This window comes from Cnephaeus nilssonii (assembly GCF_951640355.1).
Source record: "Cnephaeus nilssonii genome assembly, chromosome: 5".
In the NCBI taxonomy this organism is placed as follows: domain Eukaryota; kingdom Metazoa; phylum Chordata; class Mammalia; order Chiroptera; family Vespertilionidae; genus Cnephaeus; species Cnephaeus nilssonii.
In genome coordinates, this window is record NC_137076.1 from 67,045,501 (window position 1) to 67,067,964 (window position 22,464).

A 22,464-nucleotide genomic window follows, 5' to 3' on the forward strand; every position below is an offset into this window, starting at 1 on the left:
CACTCAGAAGAATTCCTGTAACAGTATAATCAGAAAATATAGCTAATATTCTATGTATTTAAAGAAATTGGTTTATTCAATGAACATTTATTAAAAATAAACTCCATTAAGAAATTAAAAACAAGCCAAAGACTGTGAGAAAATACTTGCAAAACACCTATCTGATAAAGGACCTGTATCCAAAATAAGAAGAAAAAAAATTTTACAAACTGGGCAAAAGAGCTGAAGAAACACCACATCAAAGATGTACAGATGGCAAATACAGGGTGCGGCAAAAGTATATAGCTGTGAGTATGAAAAACACATTTAATGCTTGCATTTTTATTTATTAATTATTGCATTATTTTCCATAAGAACAATTATAAAACTACCTTTGTCCCATCCTGTGAGCATATGAAAAGATGTCCCACATGACATGTCATCATTAAAACAATAAGTTACTACTACTCAACCATTAGAATGGCCAAAATCCAAAAATTTACAATATCAAATGCTGGAAAGGGCTTGGATAAACAAGTAGTCTCATTTATTACTAGTAGGAATGCAAAATGACAAAGCCACTTTGGAAAACAGTTGGCAGTTTCTCTTACAAAACTAAACATAGTCATGATACAATCTAGCAATCATGCTCCTAAGTATTTACCAACATAAACTTATATCCACACAATACCTGCATATGAAAGTTGCTAGTCTCAGCTCCTAGGGCAGTGATGGGCAACCTTTTGAGCTTGGTGTGTCAAACTTCGCCAAAAAACTGAGCATAACTTGGGTAGTGTGTCACTTTGAGGAAAAAACATTATTTCGCAAATGTTTCATCCTCAGGAGCAGCAAATGTTTCATCCTCGGCATGCGGCCGCCTCAGCGGCCGCGTGTCATCAGAAATGGCTACGCGTGTCAGTGCTGACACGCGTGTCATAGGTTCGCCATCACTGTCCTAGGGGCTTTCCGTGATTCCCTTACCACATGGCTCTCTTCACAGGAAGTTCACAACATGACAGCTTTCTTCTTTAAGGCCAACAGGAGAATGAAAGCTAGTGGACTAGCAAGTCTTACATAACTTAATGTAACTAAGGTAGTGTCATTCCATCAACTTTGCCATGTAACATAACACAGTCATGGTGTTAGGGGCAGAAATAGAATGTTGGCGACTAGCTATAGTTACAAGAAATAATAATCATGCTCTGTTAACTGTGATTGCTTGTTTTGATTAAAGACTGCACATTCTAACCTGGCTGGGAGTTGTACACCCCAGGGATCTGGGAGTCAACCTTGGAATTTAGGCCATTATCATGGAAAGATAAGGGAGTCCCACCCACATTGCCTGTAATCATTATACCCATTCTTATTCCTTTTGCCTACTTCCCCTTGTAATCTTTGTCCTACCCCAAATAAACTGGCTTATGAGGGGAAGGTACAGAGCAGATTTTCATGGATGACCTGCTGCTCTCCCATACTGCTGGCATTATTGAAATAAATGCTCCTATATGATTCAACCCTGTCTATGCTTAATTGGCTTAGTAGTGACAGGTAGCCCAGACCAATTGGTTGCCTGGTTTCAATGGGAGTGACATCCAATCTCTGTTGCCATATTCTATTGGTTAGAAGGCAAATCACAGGTACTGCCCACACTCAAAGGGAAGAAATTACAGAGGCTTGAATATCAAGGGATGGGATCAGGAGGGCCAAGTCAGAGATTGTCTTAAGCAAGGGGAGAAACTAACTGTACTTCTTAGCATTTGAATAGAATACCAGGGCTAACCAGCTCAGGGCTTTCAATACCAGAGATGAGATGACAATTACATTCTTAACATTTTCCTACTAATAGGAAAACAAAATAAATTCTATAGACCTGAATACATCTACACTAATAAAAGAGTAAGATGCAAATTGACCGTACATTCATGATACCCACCAGCCAATCAGGAGTATGCAAATTAACCCAACAATGATGTTGGGTTAATTTGCATATGCAGGCGCCCAGTGGCGGGGCGGGGGGGGGCGCGTTCCACCCTGCCCCCGGCTGCTCAGGGCCTCTGGGCAGCATGGGAAGGCAGAAAGGCGGCTCCGGCTGGAGCGAAGGCGGTGCCAGCAGCCAGGGGAAGGAAGGCCCATTCTTGCACAATTCTTTTTTTTTTTTTTTTCTTGCACAATTCTTCATGCATTGGGCCTCTAGTCTGCTTATAAGCAAATAAGCTCTTGAAAGTTTGTCTATATTTGTGTATATTTTTCCATTCATGTAGCCACAAAAAACAAAAATTAGAAACCATTGCCTCTTAGTATTTTGTTTCTTATTCATTAAACAAATGTTAAAAGGCAGACTGATTTCTGAAATGCTGTCATTATACACATTTGTATTTTAGTGCAATCATTAAAATCCAGAAATTATATGTATCATATGTTCAAATTGCTTAACTACGCTTTTCTTGAAGGATAAATGTCAGTGTTGTATAATAAAGAATGTATCTGGCCTTTAATGCCAGTTCTTGGCTTGAAGTTCATAAAACCCTTGGAATTTTCTGATAGAGCCTTTGTTATGCTAATGAGGAGATTCCTGGAGGGTCCCTAAAAAGTCTCCGGATAGTTTCTGGCTAATTACCAGAAAAAAACAATCATTTGATTGGAGGAATGACTTTGGGCCAGCCTGACCTCCTGGAGGGAAAGGGAGCTGGATGGAGTTTAATCACATGACCAATGAGGTAAAAATCATGAACACTCAATAAAAAATCTGGACACTGGAGCTTGGTAGAGTTTCTTGGTTAACGAACATGTGTGAGAGTGCATGGAAGCTCCATATTCACTACTGTACCTTGCCTCATTCATCTTTTCTTTTTGCCAGTTCTAAGTTGTAATCCTTTACAATAAAGCTGTAATCATGATGTGGTAGACAGACAGACATGAATAGAGCAAGGAGGATGGGCCAGGTACAGGTCATCAGCGTGGAAAGCCCCAGGTGCCTAGCAAGGAACAATGATCAGGTAGGACCTCATTCCCAGAGTGACCTCTCTTCCCCTGACACATCGCTGGCCATGTGCTTTGGATGCCCTGGTCTTTCATCTCTGGTCATTTAGTTTAGACCCCCTCACCTTTCTTCCCCAGAGATAACATCTAGGCCTCAGTTGTATTTAAGTTCCAGGCCCAGAAAAGCAGCAAAACCAGACAAGTGACACCAATGCTGACCTCAGGACCAGCTGCATTGCATAATGACCCCCTCCCCTAGCACCCACCAATCAATCAGTGGAGACCCCAACCCTGAAAGGAATAATCTTTTGAGATCCTCCCCTGGGACATCACCTAAGATTTCCACCCTTAAAAGCTTTTGGGTCTTAGCTTGTTTGGCTCATGGATAGAGCATTGGCCTGTGGAATGAAGGGTTGTGGGTACAATTCTGGTCAAGGGCATATACCTTGGTTGCAGGCTTGATCCATGCGGAGGCAAACAATCCATGTGTCTAACATCAATGTTCCTCTCTCTGTGTCTCTCCCCCTCCCTTTCACTCTCTCTAAAAATCAATGGGGAAAATATCCTGGGGTAAGGATTAGCAAACAAAAAGCTCTTGGGAAGGAGGACTGTTGGGTGCACAGCTCCTCAGATGCCCTTCATTAGATGAAGACATGGGAAGTCATAGGCATATATAGGAGAGACTTTATTGTAGACCAAGTAGCCATTGCTACTATAGGGGCCATCAGACAAAATCATTCTTCAATGTAGCCCCACAAAGCAGCCCAGCACCAGCTGGTCAGTGACAACTTACTTACACACTCAAACAAAAGAGGCCTTGCGTCAATTAGTGATACACACTCAAACAGAAGAGGCCTCATGCCAATTTGTGACACTTGTGGTATACTATATAATAAAAACCTAAAATGCTATGTGTCTGGTCGTCCAGTTGGCCATTCAACCAATCAAAGGGTAATATGCTAATGATATGCTAAGGCCACTCAACCGCTTGCTATGAAGTGCACTGACTACCAGGGACAGACGCTCTGACCGGTAGGTTAGCTTGCTGCTGGGGTCTGGCAGATTGGAACTGAGCGAGATGGGCTGGACACGCCCTGGAACCCTCCCGTGGTACCTCCCCAGCTGGCCAACCTCCCGCGTCCCTCCCCGGCCCCAATCATGCACTGGTGGGGTCCCTCGGCCTGGCCCGTGCCTTCTCGCAATCCGGCCTGAGGGGCACGCCCCTCCCCAATGCACAAATTTTGTGCACCAGGCCTCTGGTCTATGCTAATAATAGATTAGGGCCATCATGACCAGACAGACGACCGGTCCAGGCGGGAGCTCTTTGCAGGTGCACTGGGCTCACCACTAGGTGCGGGAAAGTGGAGTCTGAGCGGAAACGGCCCTAGCGCGTGTGGCCGGGTGTCCTCGGGGGCCGTGCAGATGGACAGACTACACTGGACAGCGCCAGCGGGCTGCACGGAGGGCCGCAGAGGTACGGAGCTGTTAGGGCAGTGGCCCACCGGATCAGCGAGGCTGGGGTGCAAGGTAGGCCCAGTTCCTCGGGCGCCACCAGGGAAGCACGGCCGTCCAGAGTGGGAGAAAAAGCCCTTCTTTCCAGAAGAATGCGGATGGTTTAAATGTTCATAGAGAAACTGCAGCGGTACTGACATGGCTATGTCAGTTCCCTGAGCCGCCTGTCAGTACCAGACCGCAGGCTTCACTATGGGGGATAGGCCTGGACGTGGGCCAGGACGTGGCCTTGGCAGCCAGGCTCACCCCTGGCGTTGCCTCAGCATCACGACTGACGACGTCATCCACAAGTGGCCATCGCTGCTGATCTGTCAGCCTGAGTGAGCCGGCACCGTGCGTGCTCAGGGCAGCGCCCTCTGTGTTCCCGTTGAAAGGACACTGTATGTGATGGGTGCTGTTGATTCCTTAAGGTTGAAATGGGGCAGGCTGAACTTGCTTACAACACGATCTTTTCTCCGTATTTTACCGCACAGTCTTCTCAGGCTCAGCGAACTGGCAGCCACTGGAGCACGAGCTTGGCCATCCCACACAGCCAGACGCCACCAGGAAGCAGAGAAATGCCAAAGCCCCAACGGAACCCATTGCGAAACAGACCCCAGTTCGCATACTGGAGTGGAAACAAGAAAACAGTGGCACCTGTTGGACCTCAGCTGGGACTGTGCCCGCAGGTCTGTCTACAGGGTTCTTGCACCCTGGCCGTGGCCCAATGGCCAAGGAAGCTCTGCAAGCCTTAATTCTGGAGTTACGGATCTTAGCAAGTAGGCAGGTGCACAAAGGTGGAGTCAAAAATAGCAAGGTTAGACTGTGTGTGAGTGTGTGCATTTATATACATACATGTCCATTTCCCCCAGTCTTTTTCTGAGCTGTTTGAGAGCATGCTCTACATATGACAGAATGCCCGGATACTCCCCTGTGTATTTCCCAAAAGCAGAAACTCCTACATAACAATTCTCCACCCAACCATGTGAGGAAATCTCCATTCAAATGGTATTAAGGTTCAGTCCACAGACCCCATTTGAATTCTGACAACTGTGTCAACAATGTTTCCCACTCTCCATTCCAGGATCCCATCCACCTAGGATGGGTCCTCTGACATTCCTGTCCATCATAGTTTTTCAGTTTTAATTAAAAAATCATAGGCTTTTGCCCTAAAAAAAATTTAAATAAATAAAAATAAAGAAAGACACGCTGGTGCTTCGAGTTAGGAGCCAGTGGTCCTGGATTGTGAGAGGGTGCAGGCCAGGCTGAGGGACACCCCCGCCCTGTGCACAAATTTCGTGCACCAGGCCACTATCTTACCTTATAATAGACAAATATGCAAATTGACCGCACCTTCGCTACGCCCAAGCCACGCCCACCAACCACGCCCACCAGGAAACCGTTGCAGGGATGTTGGGGTGTGGCGGAGCCCAAGGCCGGGAAAGCCACTGGGGGTCGGCTCCTGCGATTGGTAGCAGGGACGCTGGGTGCAGCCGAGCCCATGGCCAGGAAAGCCTGGGGCGGAGGCTTTCCGGGCCTTGGGCACCAGCGGGGAGCCTGCACCAATCGCAGGAAAGCACTGGGGGTTGGCTCCTCCCGGCCTTGGGCACCAGCGGGGAGCCTGCAAGGATCGAAGGAAACCACTGGGGGTCGGCTCCTGCGATCCTTAGCAGGGATGTTGGGTGTGGCCGAGCCCAAGGCCACTGCCCGGGGCCAAGCCCCGACCCTGAAAAAGGCAGAAGGCGGTGGCCACAGCCAAGGCCTGGGTCCCCAGTGCCGGCAGAAAACTGGTGCAGGCAGCCAGGTGAATGAAGGTCTATTGCACGAATCTTCGTGCAAACGGGCTACTAGTTATTAATATAAACAGGTTACATAAGGATGCACTTATGCAGTACGTATATTGCTACTGAGTCATTGCCCTCATACCTGCATAGGGTAAAGAGGCCTTTCACCTAATACTACTACTGTGTCCTCGCCTGCATGCATGCATATGGCAAATTGGCCTTGATCATTGATAGTACTCTGATTAGGATTCCCATGAGGATCTGATGCACTCTCCTTCCTCAGAGCTCACCTGTGCCTTTCCCCTCCCCATCCCCTCAGGCCTGTCACCTGGACTGGACCTTCCTCACTTCTAAGCTCCTGGGGCCCTTCCTCCTTTGCCTCTATAACTTATTTCCTAAACCCATTTCTTCTAGGAATTACTTCTTCTACTGCTGTGATTTTATAAATAAACTAGAGGCCTGGTGCACGAGATTCGTACACTGGGGGTGGGGTGGGGGTTGGGGGTTGTCCTTCAGCCCAGCCTGCGCCCTCTTGCAGTCCAGAACCAGGACCTCTCAGGGGATGTCCGCCTGCCGGCTTAGGGGGATCGGGCCTAAGCCAGCAGGCGGACATCCCTCTTGCAATCCAGGGCTCTCACAGTCCGGGACCCCTTGCTCCTTACTGCCCAACATGCAGCGGAGGCAGGAGAGGCTCCGCCACCACCACAGCGCTTGCCAGCTGTGAGCCCGGCTTCTAGCTGAGCAGTGCGCCCCCTTGTGGGAGCGCACTGACCACCATGGGGCAGCTCCTGCGTTGAGCGTCTGCCCCCGGTGGTCAGTGTGCGTCATAGCGATTGGTCTTTCTGCCATTTGGTCAATTTGCATACTACTCTTTTATTATATAGGATGTTCTCTTATGGTTTGAGTCTTGGCTCTGAATTATTTCCCAGACAGAACTCACGTATCAAGTTTGCTGAACCCAGGTCCAGTCTAACCCTACTGGTCTAACACCTAGTGCCATTCCCGCTGCCCCCAACAATAAATACAGTGGTTTCCTGAGTTTCTTTGAATGTTCTAGCAAATTACCAATCCACAGGAGTCACAGAAACCCCCAAATTTGTAGCTAAATCAGTTAGAGTGTGGCTGGCATCAGAAGTAATGGCATCTGGAGGACTGAGCCCTTAACCTATAGGAATTGCACTAACTCCTGTGATGTTAATCTGTGAGAGATTAATGTCAGAGTTGAACTGAAGTATATTCTGCAGGGGTGAAAATGGAACAGTTTACTCTTTACCCAATTACCAACATTCTGAATTAGTGCTCCATTTTTCAAATAGGAAGCCAACTCTTTTAATATATTTAGATATATACCTATATTCAGGGAGATTCTAGAGCATAAGGAAAGACAATTCTGAGAGATGATTGATGCTTTTAATTATTTTACTCCTCGGGTCATTCTGGGTTTAAAAAAAATGGCACTAGTACATTTTGTGTACATTTATTAAACTGCAGTAGAACAGTGAATGTCATGATAACACAGGACTTCATTGTCTTTTGGGAGTATTACATGCCACTTATTTTCTCTACAGTGGCAGGAAAAGGAAGGGGTCAATGTCTTCTTCTGCAACATCTATGGCATCAATGGCTATAAGCAGATCCCATGTTAGTGTTAGAAAGAACCCCAAATTCCAGCACTCACATTTCACAGTAAGAAGTGCTAAACTGGTTATGAGACATCCCATTTTCCTTGGCACTATTCTTCTAGGTTGGTAATAGATAAAAACAAGAAAAACATATAAAAGTAGAAAGTTTGCCCTAGCCGGTTTCGCTCAATGGATAGAGCACACGGCTGTGGACCAAAGGTTCCTGGGTTTGATTTCAGTCAAGGGCATGTACCTCGGTTGCAGGCTCCTCCCTGGTCTGGGCCCTGGTTGGAATGCGTGCAGGAGGCAACCAATCAGTATGTTTTTCTCACATCAATATTTCTCTCTGTCTTTCCCTCTCTTCCACTCTCTCTAAAAATCAATGGGAAAATATCCTTGGGTGAGGATTTTTTTTTTTTAAATATATTTTTATTGATTTCAGAGAGGAAGGCAGGGAGAGAGAGAAACATTAATGATGAGAGAGAATCATTGATTGGCTGCCTCTTGCATGCCCCCTACTTGGGATTGAGCCCACAACCCAGGCATGTGCCCTTGACTGGAATCGAACCCAGGACCCTTCAGTCCACAGGCCAATGCTCTATCCACTAAGCCAAACCAGCTAGGGCGAGGATTTTTTTTTTTTAAAAAAAGCACCCAAATGCTTTTTTAAAAAAAGTAGAAAGTTGTGCCTGGCCAGTGTGACTCAGTGGTTGCACATCGACCTTTAAACCAGGAGGTCATGGTCATGGTTGATTCCCAGTCAGGGCACATGCCCAGGTTGCTGGCTCAATCCTCAGTGGTAGGCTAGCAGGAGGCAGCTGATTCCTCTCTCATCATTGATGTCTCCATCTCTCTCTCCCTCTCCCTTCCTCTCTGAAATCTATATCTATCTATCTATCTATCTATCTATCTATCTATCTATCTATCTATTTTTTCTAGGACACCAAGTTTTCTTTAATTATTTTTTTGGGGGAAGGGACGCCACACTTCTACCAATTAAGAGAAACATATTTTATCAGCACAGAAGTCTTTTTTTTTTCCCTCCACTTATTCCATAAATTCATAGGGAATAGGTTCTAGCAACTCAGGCTCCTTTCCTTTGGTTCTGACAAAGCGTGCTTCTCTGGGTGGAGCAGGCTGACGCTTCAGTTGAACCCAGGTACCTTTCTCTTTGACTTCCTTCTTTTTCTGATAATTTTCCTTCACACGTTTCAGGAAGCTATCCTGGTTCTCTGAGTGCTTAATAGGCTCAATACGTACATAAATTCTTTTGGCAAGATGTTGCCTTTAACTTTTTTGTTCACAACAATGCCCACTGCATGCTGGGTGGCATTTGTGGGACATTCCTTTTTGAACACTGCCCATTCCCTTGATGTCCACAATATCACCTTGTAGATTCGCATGTATATGGCCAAAGGAACAACTCCGTATTTTCTAAAAGGCCTAGAGAACATATAGCAGGTACCTCTCCTCTTTCCTTTTGTGTTAGTCATTTTCGCAAGTTACTGGAATATGGAGGTTCCGGCCGAAAGGCTAAAAATATATATATATTTAAAAGCAGAAAGTTGCAAGGGAAATGGGAAAGAACCTCAGTGCACTGAACTCCTCAAATATTTTGTAAAGTACTATAAAATTTAGTTATTTCTAATTTTCAACCCTATATTAGACAAGCCAGCCTTCCAGATCACTTTAATTCCATGTAGTATAGGCCATAAGAGAGCACTGCAGAGGTAAGGCAGAGGTGGGGTGGGGTGGGGGGGTTGACAGGGTGGAGATTAAGCAAAGAACTAAGTCTTTGCATAACCCAAGGACACAGACCATAGTGTGGTGAAGGCCTGGGGGGGGGGGGGGGGCGCGTGGAGGAGGTCAATGGGGCGAAGGGGACATCTGTAATACTTTCAACAATAAAGATAAATTTTTTTAAAAAAAGAGTTAGTACTCCAAATCTAGAGCCAGTATATCCCTTGCTGAAAACACCTGACTTAACAAGGGACAGAAAATAAATCAAACACACATAACTTACTATAGTTTGGTTCTGGAGTTCGAGGTTACACAGATCTTTTTAAGTCCCATTTCAGTCCCAAGAACAATGTAAAAAGATCAGGTTTTCTGGGACACCCTTTCTAGGTAGGGCTCAGTGCTATCCAGTGCCACCATGAAGAGATAATAATCCAAGCCCAGGGGAAAGATAACTCCAATTTATCAAATGGAGGCACCATCTGGAGCCATACCAAATACTTAAAGGAACCACATCAGACTAGTGTGACACCGGCGAGCTTCTGCAGAAATAGGACCCACTATTGAAGTATATATCAAGCCAAACTGACATAATTGCCTCCTGTACTTTTAAATAGCCAAGGAGGGAAAAATAAAGTGAAACAAAAATAGAAATTCTTGTACAGTGCCAAGGAATGAAAAGTCTTTCCTAAAAATGAGCACTATTGCTAAAGTGGTACTTAACATCTCTTTTGCCATCTAGTATTTTTATTTCCTATCACTCTGGTACTTAAGCATTTAAACAATGCAATCCTAATTTTTTTCTGGACTTTTATCCTCATATAGTTGATACATATCTCAAAGGCATAAATGAATTTAAAAAAATACCACAATATACAACTTTACTCCACAAAAATGCAAACCTAATTTTTATCTTGTAACTTTACTTTTAAATCACATATTTTCAATACAAGTAACAAAAAATGTGTTTAGATAACCCAGATATCCACTATTAAAATCTACTAGCCTCCACAAATTCAATTCTTTTAATCTTATACAAGAGAAGAGCAGGTAAATTGGAAACTTATCTGTTCATTTGTTTAGAGGGGTGAGTATCTATTTTAAGCAGTCATCTAAGGAAACTCATCAGATGGATTGTCTCAACCTATGTGAAACATTCAGCAAATAATCTAATAGCTTTTCAAACCTAGCTCCTCTTTTCCATGGGCTTTTACAAATATTTACTTTGTTTGGGTGCTGTATTACTAAGAAATAACTTTTTCTTCCTTTTTGTTTAAATTGGTACAATACACAGGTTTATTTAGATTTCACAAGGCGTACATGCACTACATTCCATGTACTTTTGTGGTCTCAAGTCATCACTTGGAGGCAGCAATGGAAAATATCAGAGCTAGTTCTTCCACTAGCTATGTGACCTTGAGTAAGTCACCTTAGCCTATAAGAAGGAAACAACACCTGGCCTAATACATAATAGCAAATTACTTCATATATAAAAATTGATTACTTGTTCTGATATATTTTAAGAGATATTGGAAAAGATTCTTCTTCACATTTCCCCCCCCCCCCCCCCCCCCCCACAGGAAGGCTGGCAGTGAAAAGCACAGGCTTTACAATCAGGAGTCCTGTGTTTCTTAGATTCTATCTCTCTTGCTTATTAGCTCCCTGGGCAAATTACTTAATCTCCATGCTTTCCAGTTCCTTGCATGCTTGAGAGAATCCCACCTCGGAGGACTGTAGGGGTGAAATGAGGTAATTCTATAAGCATTCAACTAGCAAACATTCTGCTTGGTTTAATATTGGTTAAAAATCCCTTTGTAAAACACACACACACACACACACACACACGCAGAGGCCATACATTGTACTAGACTCCAGGGATTAAACAAGAAGCTGATGATACAGTAAAGTAATATTACATAAAAAAAAAACAAGAAAAAACCCCACTAATTATTTTATATATGTACTTTCTTGGAGCCAATCATAGGAATCTGATATGTCTCTGTGGGCTGTTACAAATTTGCAAGACTGAATCCAAGTACAAAATGTCAGTTCTGGATTCAAAGACGATAATTCCGAACTAATAGAAAACACATTTCAAATTTCGCTGTTCACCAGCGGAATGTGTCTGACAGGATACACCAAAGGTCACAGACAAGACAAAGATCAGAATAGATGGCATATACCATGCAACCTATAACAACACAGGGTCTGGCAATAGGATAAGTGTTCATAAATATTGGTTGAAAAGAACTGAATTTGCTCCAACTCTGCCACTACCACACCGAATGACTGTGGGTAAGTTATTAACTTCTCTGGACCTTAGGTCTATGTAACATAGAAATGTGTCCTAGGGCATGAGAATGTATTAGTGCTAATAAAACAGTACAATTTTCCTTGTGATGAAGAGCTGGTCATTGCTTAGCTGCTGCTGTGCTTTTTCTAACCCCCAGGTTACAGCAGCAGGCTCTGCCGCAGACCCCAGGGGGGTGCGGATCCGGGGATCAGGAGGTTAGCTGGGGCTGGACCCCATCTTCCGGGCCCCATCTACGCCCTAAGTAGGCAGTAAGCGACACGAGAAAAAGGGCGCGCAGTCACTTTCAACTTCCAGGGGGGTAAAGAACTAACATGCCTGTGTGCATACCCCCACCTCGCCCTGCGCCCCAGACCCCGCCGGCGTCTCCAGCCAGTCCCTGACTCCCGGCACGTACGCCGCGCGTCGAGAGGCTCGGGAGCGTGGCTCGGACCGGCGACTTACTGGCCGTTCAGCGGGCGCCTGCCGTCCAGTCGACGAGTCTCCCAACACCGCACCGCCCGTCTCCCGGGACTCGCCTCGCGTCCGAGCTCCGACCGCAGGGCCAGCAGCCTTTCCAGGAACTCGGGAGCTCGGCTAGGCACCAGAGCCCCGGGAAACCCAAGGACCTGGGCGGGGTGGCCGTTTGGACACGCCCAGCACTCTCCTCCGCTGGCCTCCACGCGGTGGCGGAACCCGAGAGGCGCAGACCCACCGAGCAGGACCGGGACACAGGGCCCCGCCCCTGGCTCCTGTCGCCCCGCCCCGAGTCCCGCGTGATCCCAACTCTGACCTGGGGCGCTCCGCCGACTGTTGGCTTTCGGGCGCGCACGCGCACTCGCTGGATTGGTTTGCCCGCATCCTTGTAGGTTGTGAAGGCGCCGGAGGTGTCGCGAGAGTTAGTCTCTCACCTCCTAGCGAGCGCGGTAACTATGGCGGGCCTGGGGGTCCAGGCTGAGCAGGAGCCGCTCTTAGGCGACCGCACACCCGGAAGCAGGTGAGCGGATGTGGGGGAAGGAATCCTAACCTTCCTGCGCTATTGGGACTGGCCCCTTCACCGGCGTCAGCCATACTGGGCAGAAGAGGCCGGGGGGTGGGGTGGGGGTGGGGGAGTTCGGGGGTGGTGCCCGGGGCGGCAGGTGACCCGTGACCGGAAGATGATCTCCCACCGCCGTGGAGGGGGGAGTCCGCGCCTGAGCCCGCGGGTCCTGGTGAAGGTGTCAGAGAAAGTCAAAGGGCCTTCGCACGTTCACGCCGCAGGTGCAGCCTCCGTCATTCCATTCGGCACTTGGCCTCTTACAGAGCTCAGCCCTTCACACATTTCACTGTAATTCCGAGATGATGGTTTTCATTGTTACTTGAACACACAGCTCTTAGTATTGACCTAATTGCTGGATTCTTTGTTAGCGAGTGAACCCGTCTGAAATGGGTTCACCGTTGTCCTATGCCAAATATATAAAGACTACTTTTTATTTTTATTTTTAGCATTTAGGAGATGAAGTGTACTTTGACCCTTAATTAAAAGGTTATTTTGCTCCTACTTTGTGGACAGTAATTCAGAATTGTTAGTTTATCTCTCACTGCAATTAAGTATGTATTTTTGCCTTTAGGAAAACGGAGTTAAGTATTTTATATTTGAAATAATAGTTAAAATCAAGTATATTAATACACAATTAAAGCTGTGTACGTTAATTTTTGCTCACTTGTGTTTCTTAAGCACCAAACCTTATTTTAACCAGTCTGAAACTCTTTGGAAAATGTCTTTCTCTGGTCTCTGATTTACTAAACAATACATGTAATTTTATCTTGAGATTACAGTTCATATCAATGTTGAAATGTTGTCATGGAGTGATGTTCTTGGCCTATTGGGACATTTTGGACTATTGCTTCTATTCTGATTTATTACACACTGCTGTACTTTAAAGTTTCATGTCTTTTTTTTAGTGTTTTGCCTATTCTGTTCTTGACAGACTATCCCTCATCATGTTTTTGTTATCTGTTGGCAAACCTGTTTTTGTTGCTGTCAGCAACTTCTCCCAACTTTATTTTGGGACTTCTACTTTGGTGCTGGTTCATAAACCATATATAAGGTCAATAGAATTGTGTGTAGTTAGAACATAGAAGTTTGATTAAGGCCTAAAGATTTCTTCTTATTTATGCAATGGCATGTGTGATGTTAAGCACTTCATACGTATCTGTTGTATCAGGAACTGATTTAATATACCTGGCGCAGTAGATCTAATATCTCTCTTCTTCCCTCCCTCTCTACCACTCCCAGTCACATCACAGTTGAAAAATAAAGTTTCTTTTTTCAAGACTGTGAGTCTGAAATCTATTTTAGAAAATAGTCTTAGAACATCAGAAATTATTTTGTCTGTTTTGCTTGTCTTAATTATTTGAAAACATAATTCTCAAAGTAAATTTAACTCTTTATGCATATGTGAAAATGTAATGGGTACATACTCTCATGTATATCACCTGACAGAGGTAGGATGTCTGATTAATATAGTTGTCTTTTTTAATATACTTGGCCTTTAGCCCAGATCACAAGCCTATATGAATGAACAACCCAGTCTCTCTAGTCCATGTTAGAGGAAAGGCAAGTGTTCCAGGAGGTCTCAGGCTAGGAATGTGTTAGGTCACATCAGACCTTCCTGATGTCACGTCTACATTAATTTGACCCAGCCAGAATAGCTTCCAGCAGCAAAGTTAATTTACTGTCATCAAGTAGAGCATGTCATCATGATGACAGTAATTATCTTTAAAATATTTAGTAGTTGTATATCCCACCTGTGGGAGATCTAATTTTTGGAGCTAGTTTATTTATTTTTATAAACTTTATTTTGTCAGTTTAACAAGTTTCAGCACTCAGGAATAATAAAATTGTACAATGATGCATAAATACAACCCATGGAAATCCAAAGGAATAATGCTTATTCATAGATGAATTAGTACAGAAAAATCAATATTAGTAAATTATACCTCTGATATAATTTCTATGATTTTAGACCATAGCAAATAAAAGTCTGCCACAGAAAGATTTGCATTTAATGAGATAACTTAGTACTACGTCTTTCTTCTTTACACCTAGAGAATGGGATATTATAGAAACTGAGGAGCATTATAAGAGCCGATGGAGATCTATTAGGATTCTGTATCTTACTATGTTTCTCAGCAGCATAGGTAAGTACTAGAAATCACATAATTTTAGAAATTTATATAAGGTGTCCTATATAATAAAAGCCTAATGAGCAAATTGACCAAATGGCAGAACGACCGGTTGCTATGACATGCACTGACCAATAGGGGCAGATGCTCAATGCAGGAGCTGCCCCCAACCCGCAGGCCCCAGGCCAGCCAAGGTGGGTGCCAACCGGGGGGGCCCCCGGTTGCCCTGCAGATCGGCCCAGATTGCCGGCCAGGTCTATGGACCCTACCCATGCATGAATTTTGTGCACCTGGCCTCTAGTATTTTAATATTTAATTTTTAAAAAATTATTTTTATTGAGTTAAAGCTGCATAACTTCAACTTTACCATCTTGATCAGAGGTGTTAAGTATATCTACATGGCTATATAACCAATAACTAGTTTTTCACCTTGCAAAACTGAAACTCTTGACCCAGTTAACAACTCCTCATTTCCACATCCTCCCAATCTCTAGGGACCACCATTCTACTTCTAGTTTCTATGAATGTGACTATTCTAGACTGTAGCAAAATATGGCTAAAGGGCCCAGGGTTTCTTTTTTTAGGTTAATAAAATATTCTAAAATTGACTTTGATGATGGTTTCAAATATTTGATTATACTAAAAACCACTGAATTGTATTTTTTAAATGTGTAAATTGTATGATATGTGAATTATATCTTAATAAAACTTCTTTAAAAAAAACTTTATAGAATTTTGATTGCACGTGCCTACCATTTAAAATTGACAACTAGCACTGGAGTTTATCATTACATCTCAATCAATGAAGCCTAACAGAAATAATGACTTTTCTCTTAAGTGTCCGTGTGTGTGTGTGTGTTTTAAAGATTTTAAAATTAATTTTTAAAGAGAGAGGAAGGGAACCCTAGCCAGTTTGGCTCAGTGCATAGTGTTGGCCTGCAGAGTGAAGGGTCCCAGGTTCGATTCTCGTCAAGGGCACATACTTCGGCTGCAGGTGGGCTCATGTGGGAGGCAACCAATATCATATTGATGTTTCTCTCTCTGTCCTCCTCCCTTCCATTCTTTCTAAAAATCAATGGAAAAATATTCTTGGGTGAGGATTAACAAAAGAGAGAGGAGAGAGAGGGAGGGAGAGAGAGAGGAAAAAGGGAAAGAAACACTGATGGACTGCCTCATGCATACCCCCTACAGGAGATTGAGCCCGAAACCTCCCTGACCTGGAATCCAAATCAGCCACCTTTTGGTGTATGAGGACAATGCCCAACCAACTGAACCACACCAGCTAGGGCAGTGTCCTGGTTCTTTCTAACTACTGCCTTCTTTCATTTATTCCTAGTCATCCCTATAGTTAATTAATCTCTCCCAAACAACACAGATTAGGAGTCTAGCTCTTCCTCTATAACCTAGTGGCCTTTCCTCCATTAATTTCTGCTATAAACACTTTAACAAAGCTTATAGTAATTACCATTTATAGTAAAGGCTTGGAAGGGAAAATAGGTAATTGACTTTTATTATATTAACTAGAGGCCTGGTGCAAGAAATTTGTGCATGGGGGTAGGGGGTGTCCCTCAGCCCAGACTGCACCCTTTCCAATCTGGGATGCCTTGAGGGATGTCTGACTGGTGGTTGGACATCCCTCTCACAATCCAGGACTGCTGTCTCCCAACTGCCTTCCCCTGCTGGCCTGGTCCCCACCAACTGCCCACCCCTGCAGGCCTGGGTCCCCCGCAACTGTCCTCCCCTGCAGGCCTGGTACAACCAACTGCTCTCCCCTGCTGGCCTGGTCCCCCCCAACTGCCCTCCCCTACAGGCCTGTCCCCCCAACTGCTCTTCCCTGCAGGCCTGGCCCCCCAAACTGCCCTCCCCTGCAGTCCTGGTCCCCCCCAACTACCCTCCCCTGCAGGCCTGGTACAACCAACTGCCCTCCCCTGCTGGCCTGGTCCCCCCCAACTGCCCTCCCCTACAGGCCTTTCCCCCCCAACTTGCCCTCCCCTGCAAGCCTGGTCCCCCCCATCTGCCCTCCCCTGCAGGCCTGGGTCCCCCCCAACTGCCCTCCCTTGCCAGCCTGGACACCCCCAACTGCCCTGCTCTGCTGGCTTGGTCACCCCTAACTTCCCACAACTGCCCTCCCCTGCAGGCCATCTTGTGGCAACATGGGGGCAGCCATCTTGTGTCTTGGTGTGACAGTCAATTTGCATATTACTCTTTATTAGATAGGATTATGGTCAAGGACTATACTTATATATTCTTTCAAGCCTAAAACCACATTGTTTGATAAAGTAGACATTTGGGGGCATAAATTTGTAAATTCAGAATTTTAAAATCCATGCTAGAATTAAAAAAATTGTATTTATAGTGATGAAATTATTGTAAATACAAATAACAGTTTACCTCTTTACAGGATTTTCTATTGTGATAATGTCAATATGGCCCTACCTCCAAAAGGTTTGTACACTTTATTCTTCTCTTAAGTAGCTTTAATAGTATTAACTTTTATGTAGTTAAGTGTTTTCTGGAGTCTCTTTGATATTCTATGTTTTAATCTTTTAAAAAAATATATTTTACTGATATTTTACAGAAAGGAAGGGAGAGGGATAGAGAGATAGAAACATTGATGAGAGAGAAACATCCATTAGTCAGCTGCATCCTGTACATGCCCTACTAGGGATGTGCCCGCAACCAAGGCACATGCCCTTGACTGGAATCGAACCTGGGACCCTTGAGTCCACAGGCTGACGCTCTATCCATTTAGCCAAACTGGTTAGGGCAATCTATTTTTTTAATTTTTATTATATTTTTATTGATTTCAGAGACAAAGGGAGAGGGAAAGAGAGAGAGAAACATCAATGTTGAGAGAGAATCATTGATTGGCTGGCCCCCTACTGAGGATCGAGCCCGAAATCTGGGCATATGCCCTTGACCAGAATCAAACCTTGTACCTTTCAGTCCGCAGGCTAACACTCTTCCCACTGAATCAAACTGGCTAACGCTATGCTTTAATCTTCACTAGAAAAACTCAAGATAATAATTCAATAGAAGATTATATGTAATGTGATCATATGCTTTATTGTGCAAACCAGAACACTTGAAGTGAAAGGAGTGCTATGCCAGGAAAATAGGATTATACCTGATCAGTCCCAGGCAAATGCACAGGTATGGTCACCTACTTTTTAGCCACTTTTGTCTACTATCAAAACCACCTCCCTAATAAAAACAAAACAAAAGTAAACTAGATTTAGTGCCACATTTACATTGCTATTTTGAAAATTAATTTTAAAATTATATTACATGAAATTATTACTCATGAGCGCTGGTAGGTTGGCTCAGTTGGTTAGAGCGTCATCCCAATACACCAAGGTTGGAGGTTCAATGCCCAGTCAGGACACGTACAAGAATCAACCAATGAGTGCATAAATAAGTGGAACAACAAAAGGATGTCTCTTTTTCTCTCTCTCGTCAATAAATAAAAAATTAAAAAAAAATTATATCCATGACGGTAAAAATTCTTTCCATACTGGCAGAGTTATTGGAATTGAAACAATATTTAACAAATCAGCTAAATTTGTTAAACATCTTTGCTAAAAATGTATTTCCATGCATCACAACTGTTGATTTGTATGGTCCCTGTATCTAGTCTAATTAATCTCAAAATTCTCAAGAGAAGGTATTTGCAATAATTAGGTCTACTCAGCCCAATATGTTGAATTTTCACACCTTCCCCCAGATATTTGAAAGCTCTTTAAAGGTAAATGTATTGATTACATGAACTTATAATTGGTTCTTTAGCAATACAAATATAATATTTTCACCAAAAAACTTAATTTTCTCAAGTTATCTCATAATATTGAGAGTTCATATGTGCCTTCACAGTACTAAATCTTTCACCTACATCATCTTTTGATCTTCATAACAACCCTGTGACATGGATATTATCATGCCTGTTTGACAGATGAAGAAACGTATACTCAGAAAAGTTAGCTTGCCCCAGGTCACATAGCTAGAAAATGGCAGAGCCAACCCTATCTGAAACCAAAATCTGACTCTTAACCACAGTACTGTTAATTGGATAAATAAGCAATCTACACTAAAAAAAGAGAAACATGCAAATTGACCCATCACTCCGCTATGCCGACCAGCCAATCAGGAGGGAATATGCAAATTAGAAGGACAAAGATGGTTGCCGTCCAGCTGCTCCAGGCGCAGAGTGGCCAGGCAGGGCAGGACGCCTGTTATGAGAGGGAGGGCGGGGTGGGGGGGGGGGAAGGCAAAGGGATCTACAGGATCGGCTCTCCAGCGCAGCGAAGACAAAGACAGCAGACTCCGGACAGAGCGAAGGCCTGGGTCCCGGGTGCTAGAGGAAAACCGGTGCTGGAAGCCAAGGAAAGGAAGGCCTATTGCATGAATTTCTTCGTGCAACGGGCCTCTCGTCATTTATAAGTGAACTAGAGGCCTGGTGCATGAAAACTCATGCACTGGAGGAGGGTCCCTCAGCCCAGCCTGCCCCCTGTCAGTCCAGGAGCCCTCAGGGGTGGGAGGTGATGCCCCATCACACCTCTGCTGCTGCCACTGCCGGCTGCACAAGCCTCAGCCTGCCCTGGTTACCTGAGCCTTGGGCAGCCCTGAGGGGCTGAGGAGACTGGGCACTGCCATCTTGTGACTGTGAGAGCCGCCATCTTTGAGGGCAGGGCAGTGTATTAGCATATTCCCTCCTTATTGGCTGTGGGTGTCACCATCTTTGTGGGCGGGACAGTCATTTAGCATATTCCCTCCTTATTGGCTGTGGGCGCCACCATCTTTGCAATGGTATGAGGGTCAATTAGCATATTCCCTCTTTATTAGATAGGATAGTTAAGGCTTGGAACACCTCTATTCATATCTCAGCTCCCATAGCAAAACATTAAGATTTCTAGAACTTTGAGTCTGTCAATTTATTAACATGTTTAGAGAAGAATGTTTTGAAATACAGTACTATGAAACTTTATTTTATTAATTTAGTTAATTTTAAAAATATATATTTTTATTGATTTCAGGGAAGAAAGGAGGGGGGGAGAGAGAGAAAGAAACATAATGATGAATCATGGATCGGTTGCCTCCTGCATGCCCTCTACTGGGGATCAGGCCCACAACCCGGGCATGTGCCCTTGACCAGAATCGGACCTGGGACCCTGCAGTCCGCAGGCCAATGCTTTATCTACTGAACCAAACTGGCTAGGGCCGGAAGTTTATTTTTTGTTTTTGTTTTTGTTTTTAAGAGGAGATATAGATCCAATTTTCACTGAAGTGTGCCAAACTGAGCATGTTTACAGATAATAACAATACAAAATAAGTAGGTAAAGGTCTAAAAGTAAATGTGTGTAGGTGTGGGAGAAAGAAGTGACATTCGGACATACATACACACAAAGACACAGATAGACAGACATGGGTAATAGGGGGATGTTGCTAATCCAAAGTAGAGATCCTGGAAGACAAGTTTTAAAGTCCTGAGGAAGTTGGGCACCTGAAGGAAAGGTGGGGGCAAGGAAGTAGGAGATTGGGAAGATATTGCTGGTGGACAGGGCGGTAGAGGAACATATGCAAAGGCCTAGAGGCAAAAAAAGTTGGCTCATTTTGGAAACTTCAAACAGTTCTACTATAATAATAAAAGCATAATATGCTAATTAGACCAGACAGTGGAACATCCTTCCAGACATCCTTTCAGACAAAGCTGCTACAGCTGCAATGCAGCCACAGCAGTGACAAGATGATGGGAACAGCGCCTTTCTGATTGGCAGGTTGCCTCCCGCAGAGGCAACAGACTGCGGCTTAGGTCATAGGAAGTAGGCCTAAGCCATCTGTAGGACATCCCCTGAGGGCTCCCAGACTGTGAGAGGGCACAGGCCGGGCTGAGGGACCTTCCCCCTCTCTCCCCCAGTACACGAATTTTTGTACACTGGGTCTCTAGTCCTATATAATAAAAGGCTAATATGCAAATCGACCGAGTGGTGGAATGACTGGTTCCTATGACACTCACTGTCCACCAGGGGGCAGTTGTTCAATGCAGACCCTCTCCCACCTCCATGGCAGCGCTAAGGATGTCCAACTGACGGCTGTCAGCTGGACATCCCCCGAGGGCTCCCGGACTGCGAGAGGGTGCAGGCCAGGCTGAGGGACCCCCCTGAGTGCAGGAATTTCATGTACTGGGCCTCTAGTATTGTTAATATTGTTATTTCTATTTATAACTGTGCATTGTGCCAGGTGGGTACTTGAAATATTGGGGGGATCACTTTGCAAAGTATATGATTATCTAACTGCTGTGCTGAACACCTGAAACCAATACAAAATAATATTGAATGTAAACTGTAATTGAAAAAAACTTACCTGCCTAATGAACTGAAAAATATTTTAAAGGCTAGACCTTTAAATATTATGAATCATACTCAGTTACTGTTATTTCTAATTCCCCTCAAAATGTACCTCAATATTTTCACTTTAAACTATTTAAAAATATCTTTAGAAAAGGCCATTGTTTTTCTGTTGTTATACCACTTAACCTATACATTAAAACTTATTTCCGCCCTAACCAGTTTGGCTCAGTGGATAGAGCGTCGGCCTGCGGACTGAAAGGTCCCAGGTTCGATTCCGGTCAAGGGTATGTACCTGGGTTGCGGGCACATCCCCAGTGGGGGGTGTGCAGGAGGCAGCTGATCGATGTTTCTCTCTCATCGATGTTTCTAACTCTCTATCCCTCTCCCTTCCTCTCTGTAAAAAATCAATAAAATATAAAAAACAAACAAACAAACAAAACTTATTTCCTAAAATTTAATGGTTCTTATTTTTTCAAGTTATTATATAGCCTATCATATATTTTTGTAAGCTGAAAATTTCTATTTCTGAAAGTATTGCATTTTGTGAATTTTAATCATTTGGTTCTCCCCTCAACATTCATCATGATATATAAACCCACTTGAATTGTTTATGTTCAAAGGAAGACTTAGTAATAGGTTTAATGAGAATTATCTTTCAGCTTTTGTGTTTTTATTGTCTCATAAGCATGTGACTATTGTGCCCCTTTGGAAAAAGATTTACAGTGCTAATGGCTGTTTAGTTTATATAATAATATAAGTTTAAATAATTATTTTTACTTACTAAGAATTAAAGAATGTCATATTATTATTATAATGTTAATGTGATTATATTTTTAAAAATACTTTTTAAGGTAAGTTTTTATTGATTTCAGAGAGAGGAAGGGAAAGATAGAAACATCAATGATTAGAGAGAAAAATTAATCAGCTGCCTCCTGCTCGTTGCCCTTGTGGGGACTAAGCCTGACATGAGTCCTGACCTGGAATTGAACCTCCTGGTTCATAGTTCTATGCTCAGCTATTGAGTAACACCAGCTGGGCTTAACAAGATTTTTATAAACCAACTAGAAGCC

The 22,464-nt window shown here is 44.0% G+C and overlaps 2 protein-coding genes across 5 annotated transcripts in view; one reads left to right on the forward strand and one right to left on the reverse strand.

Moving 5' to 3' along the window:
• Positions 1 to 12,743, reverse strand: part of ABHD18 (abhydrolase domain containing 18) — a gene marked incomplete at its 5' end in the record, with an annotated part of 44,999 nt that extends 32,256 nt beyond the window's left edge. The window contains one exon of one of the 3 annotated variants that reach the window (XM_079770488.1): positions 12,676 to 12,743. In XM_079770488.1, the coding sequence (XP_079626614.1) occupies positions 12,676 to 12,743 (68 nt within the window). Of the gene's footprint in view, positions 1 to 12,300; positions 12,637 to 12,675 lie in introns of those variants that run through there. The other 2 variants (XM_079770494.1, XM_079770489.1) reach the window with 2 other exon arrangements.
• Positions 12,744 to 12,752: 9 nt separating this feature from the next.
• The window catches only part of MFSD8 (major facilitator superfamily domain containing 8), a 39,664-nt gene continuing 29,952 nt past the window's right edge, over positions 12,753 to 22,464 (forward strand). The window contains exons 1-3 of one of the 2 annotated variants that reach the window (XM_079770486.1): positions 12,753 to 12,879; positions 14,974 to 15,065; positions 17,452 to 17,495. In XM_079770486.1, coding sequence (XP_079626612.1) covers positions 12,815 to 12,879; positions 14,974 to 15,065; positions 17,452 to 17,495 — 201 coding nt within the window. In that variant the 5' untranslated portion in view covers positions 12,753 to 12,814. Of the gene's footprint in view, positions 12,880 to 14,973; positions 15,066 to 17,451; positions 17,496 to 17,596; positions 18,204 to 22,464 lie in introns of those variants that run through there. The other variant, XM_079770487.1, reaches the window with a different exon arrangement.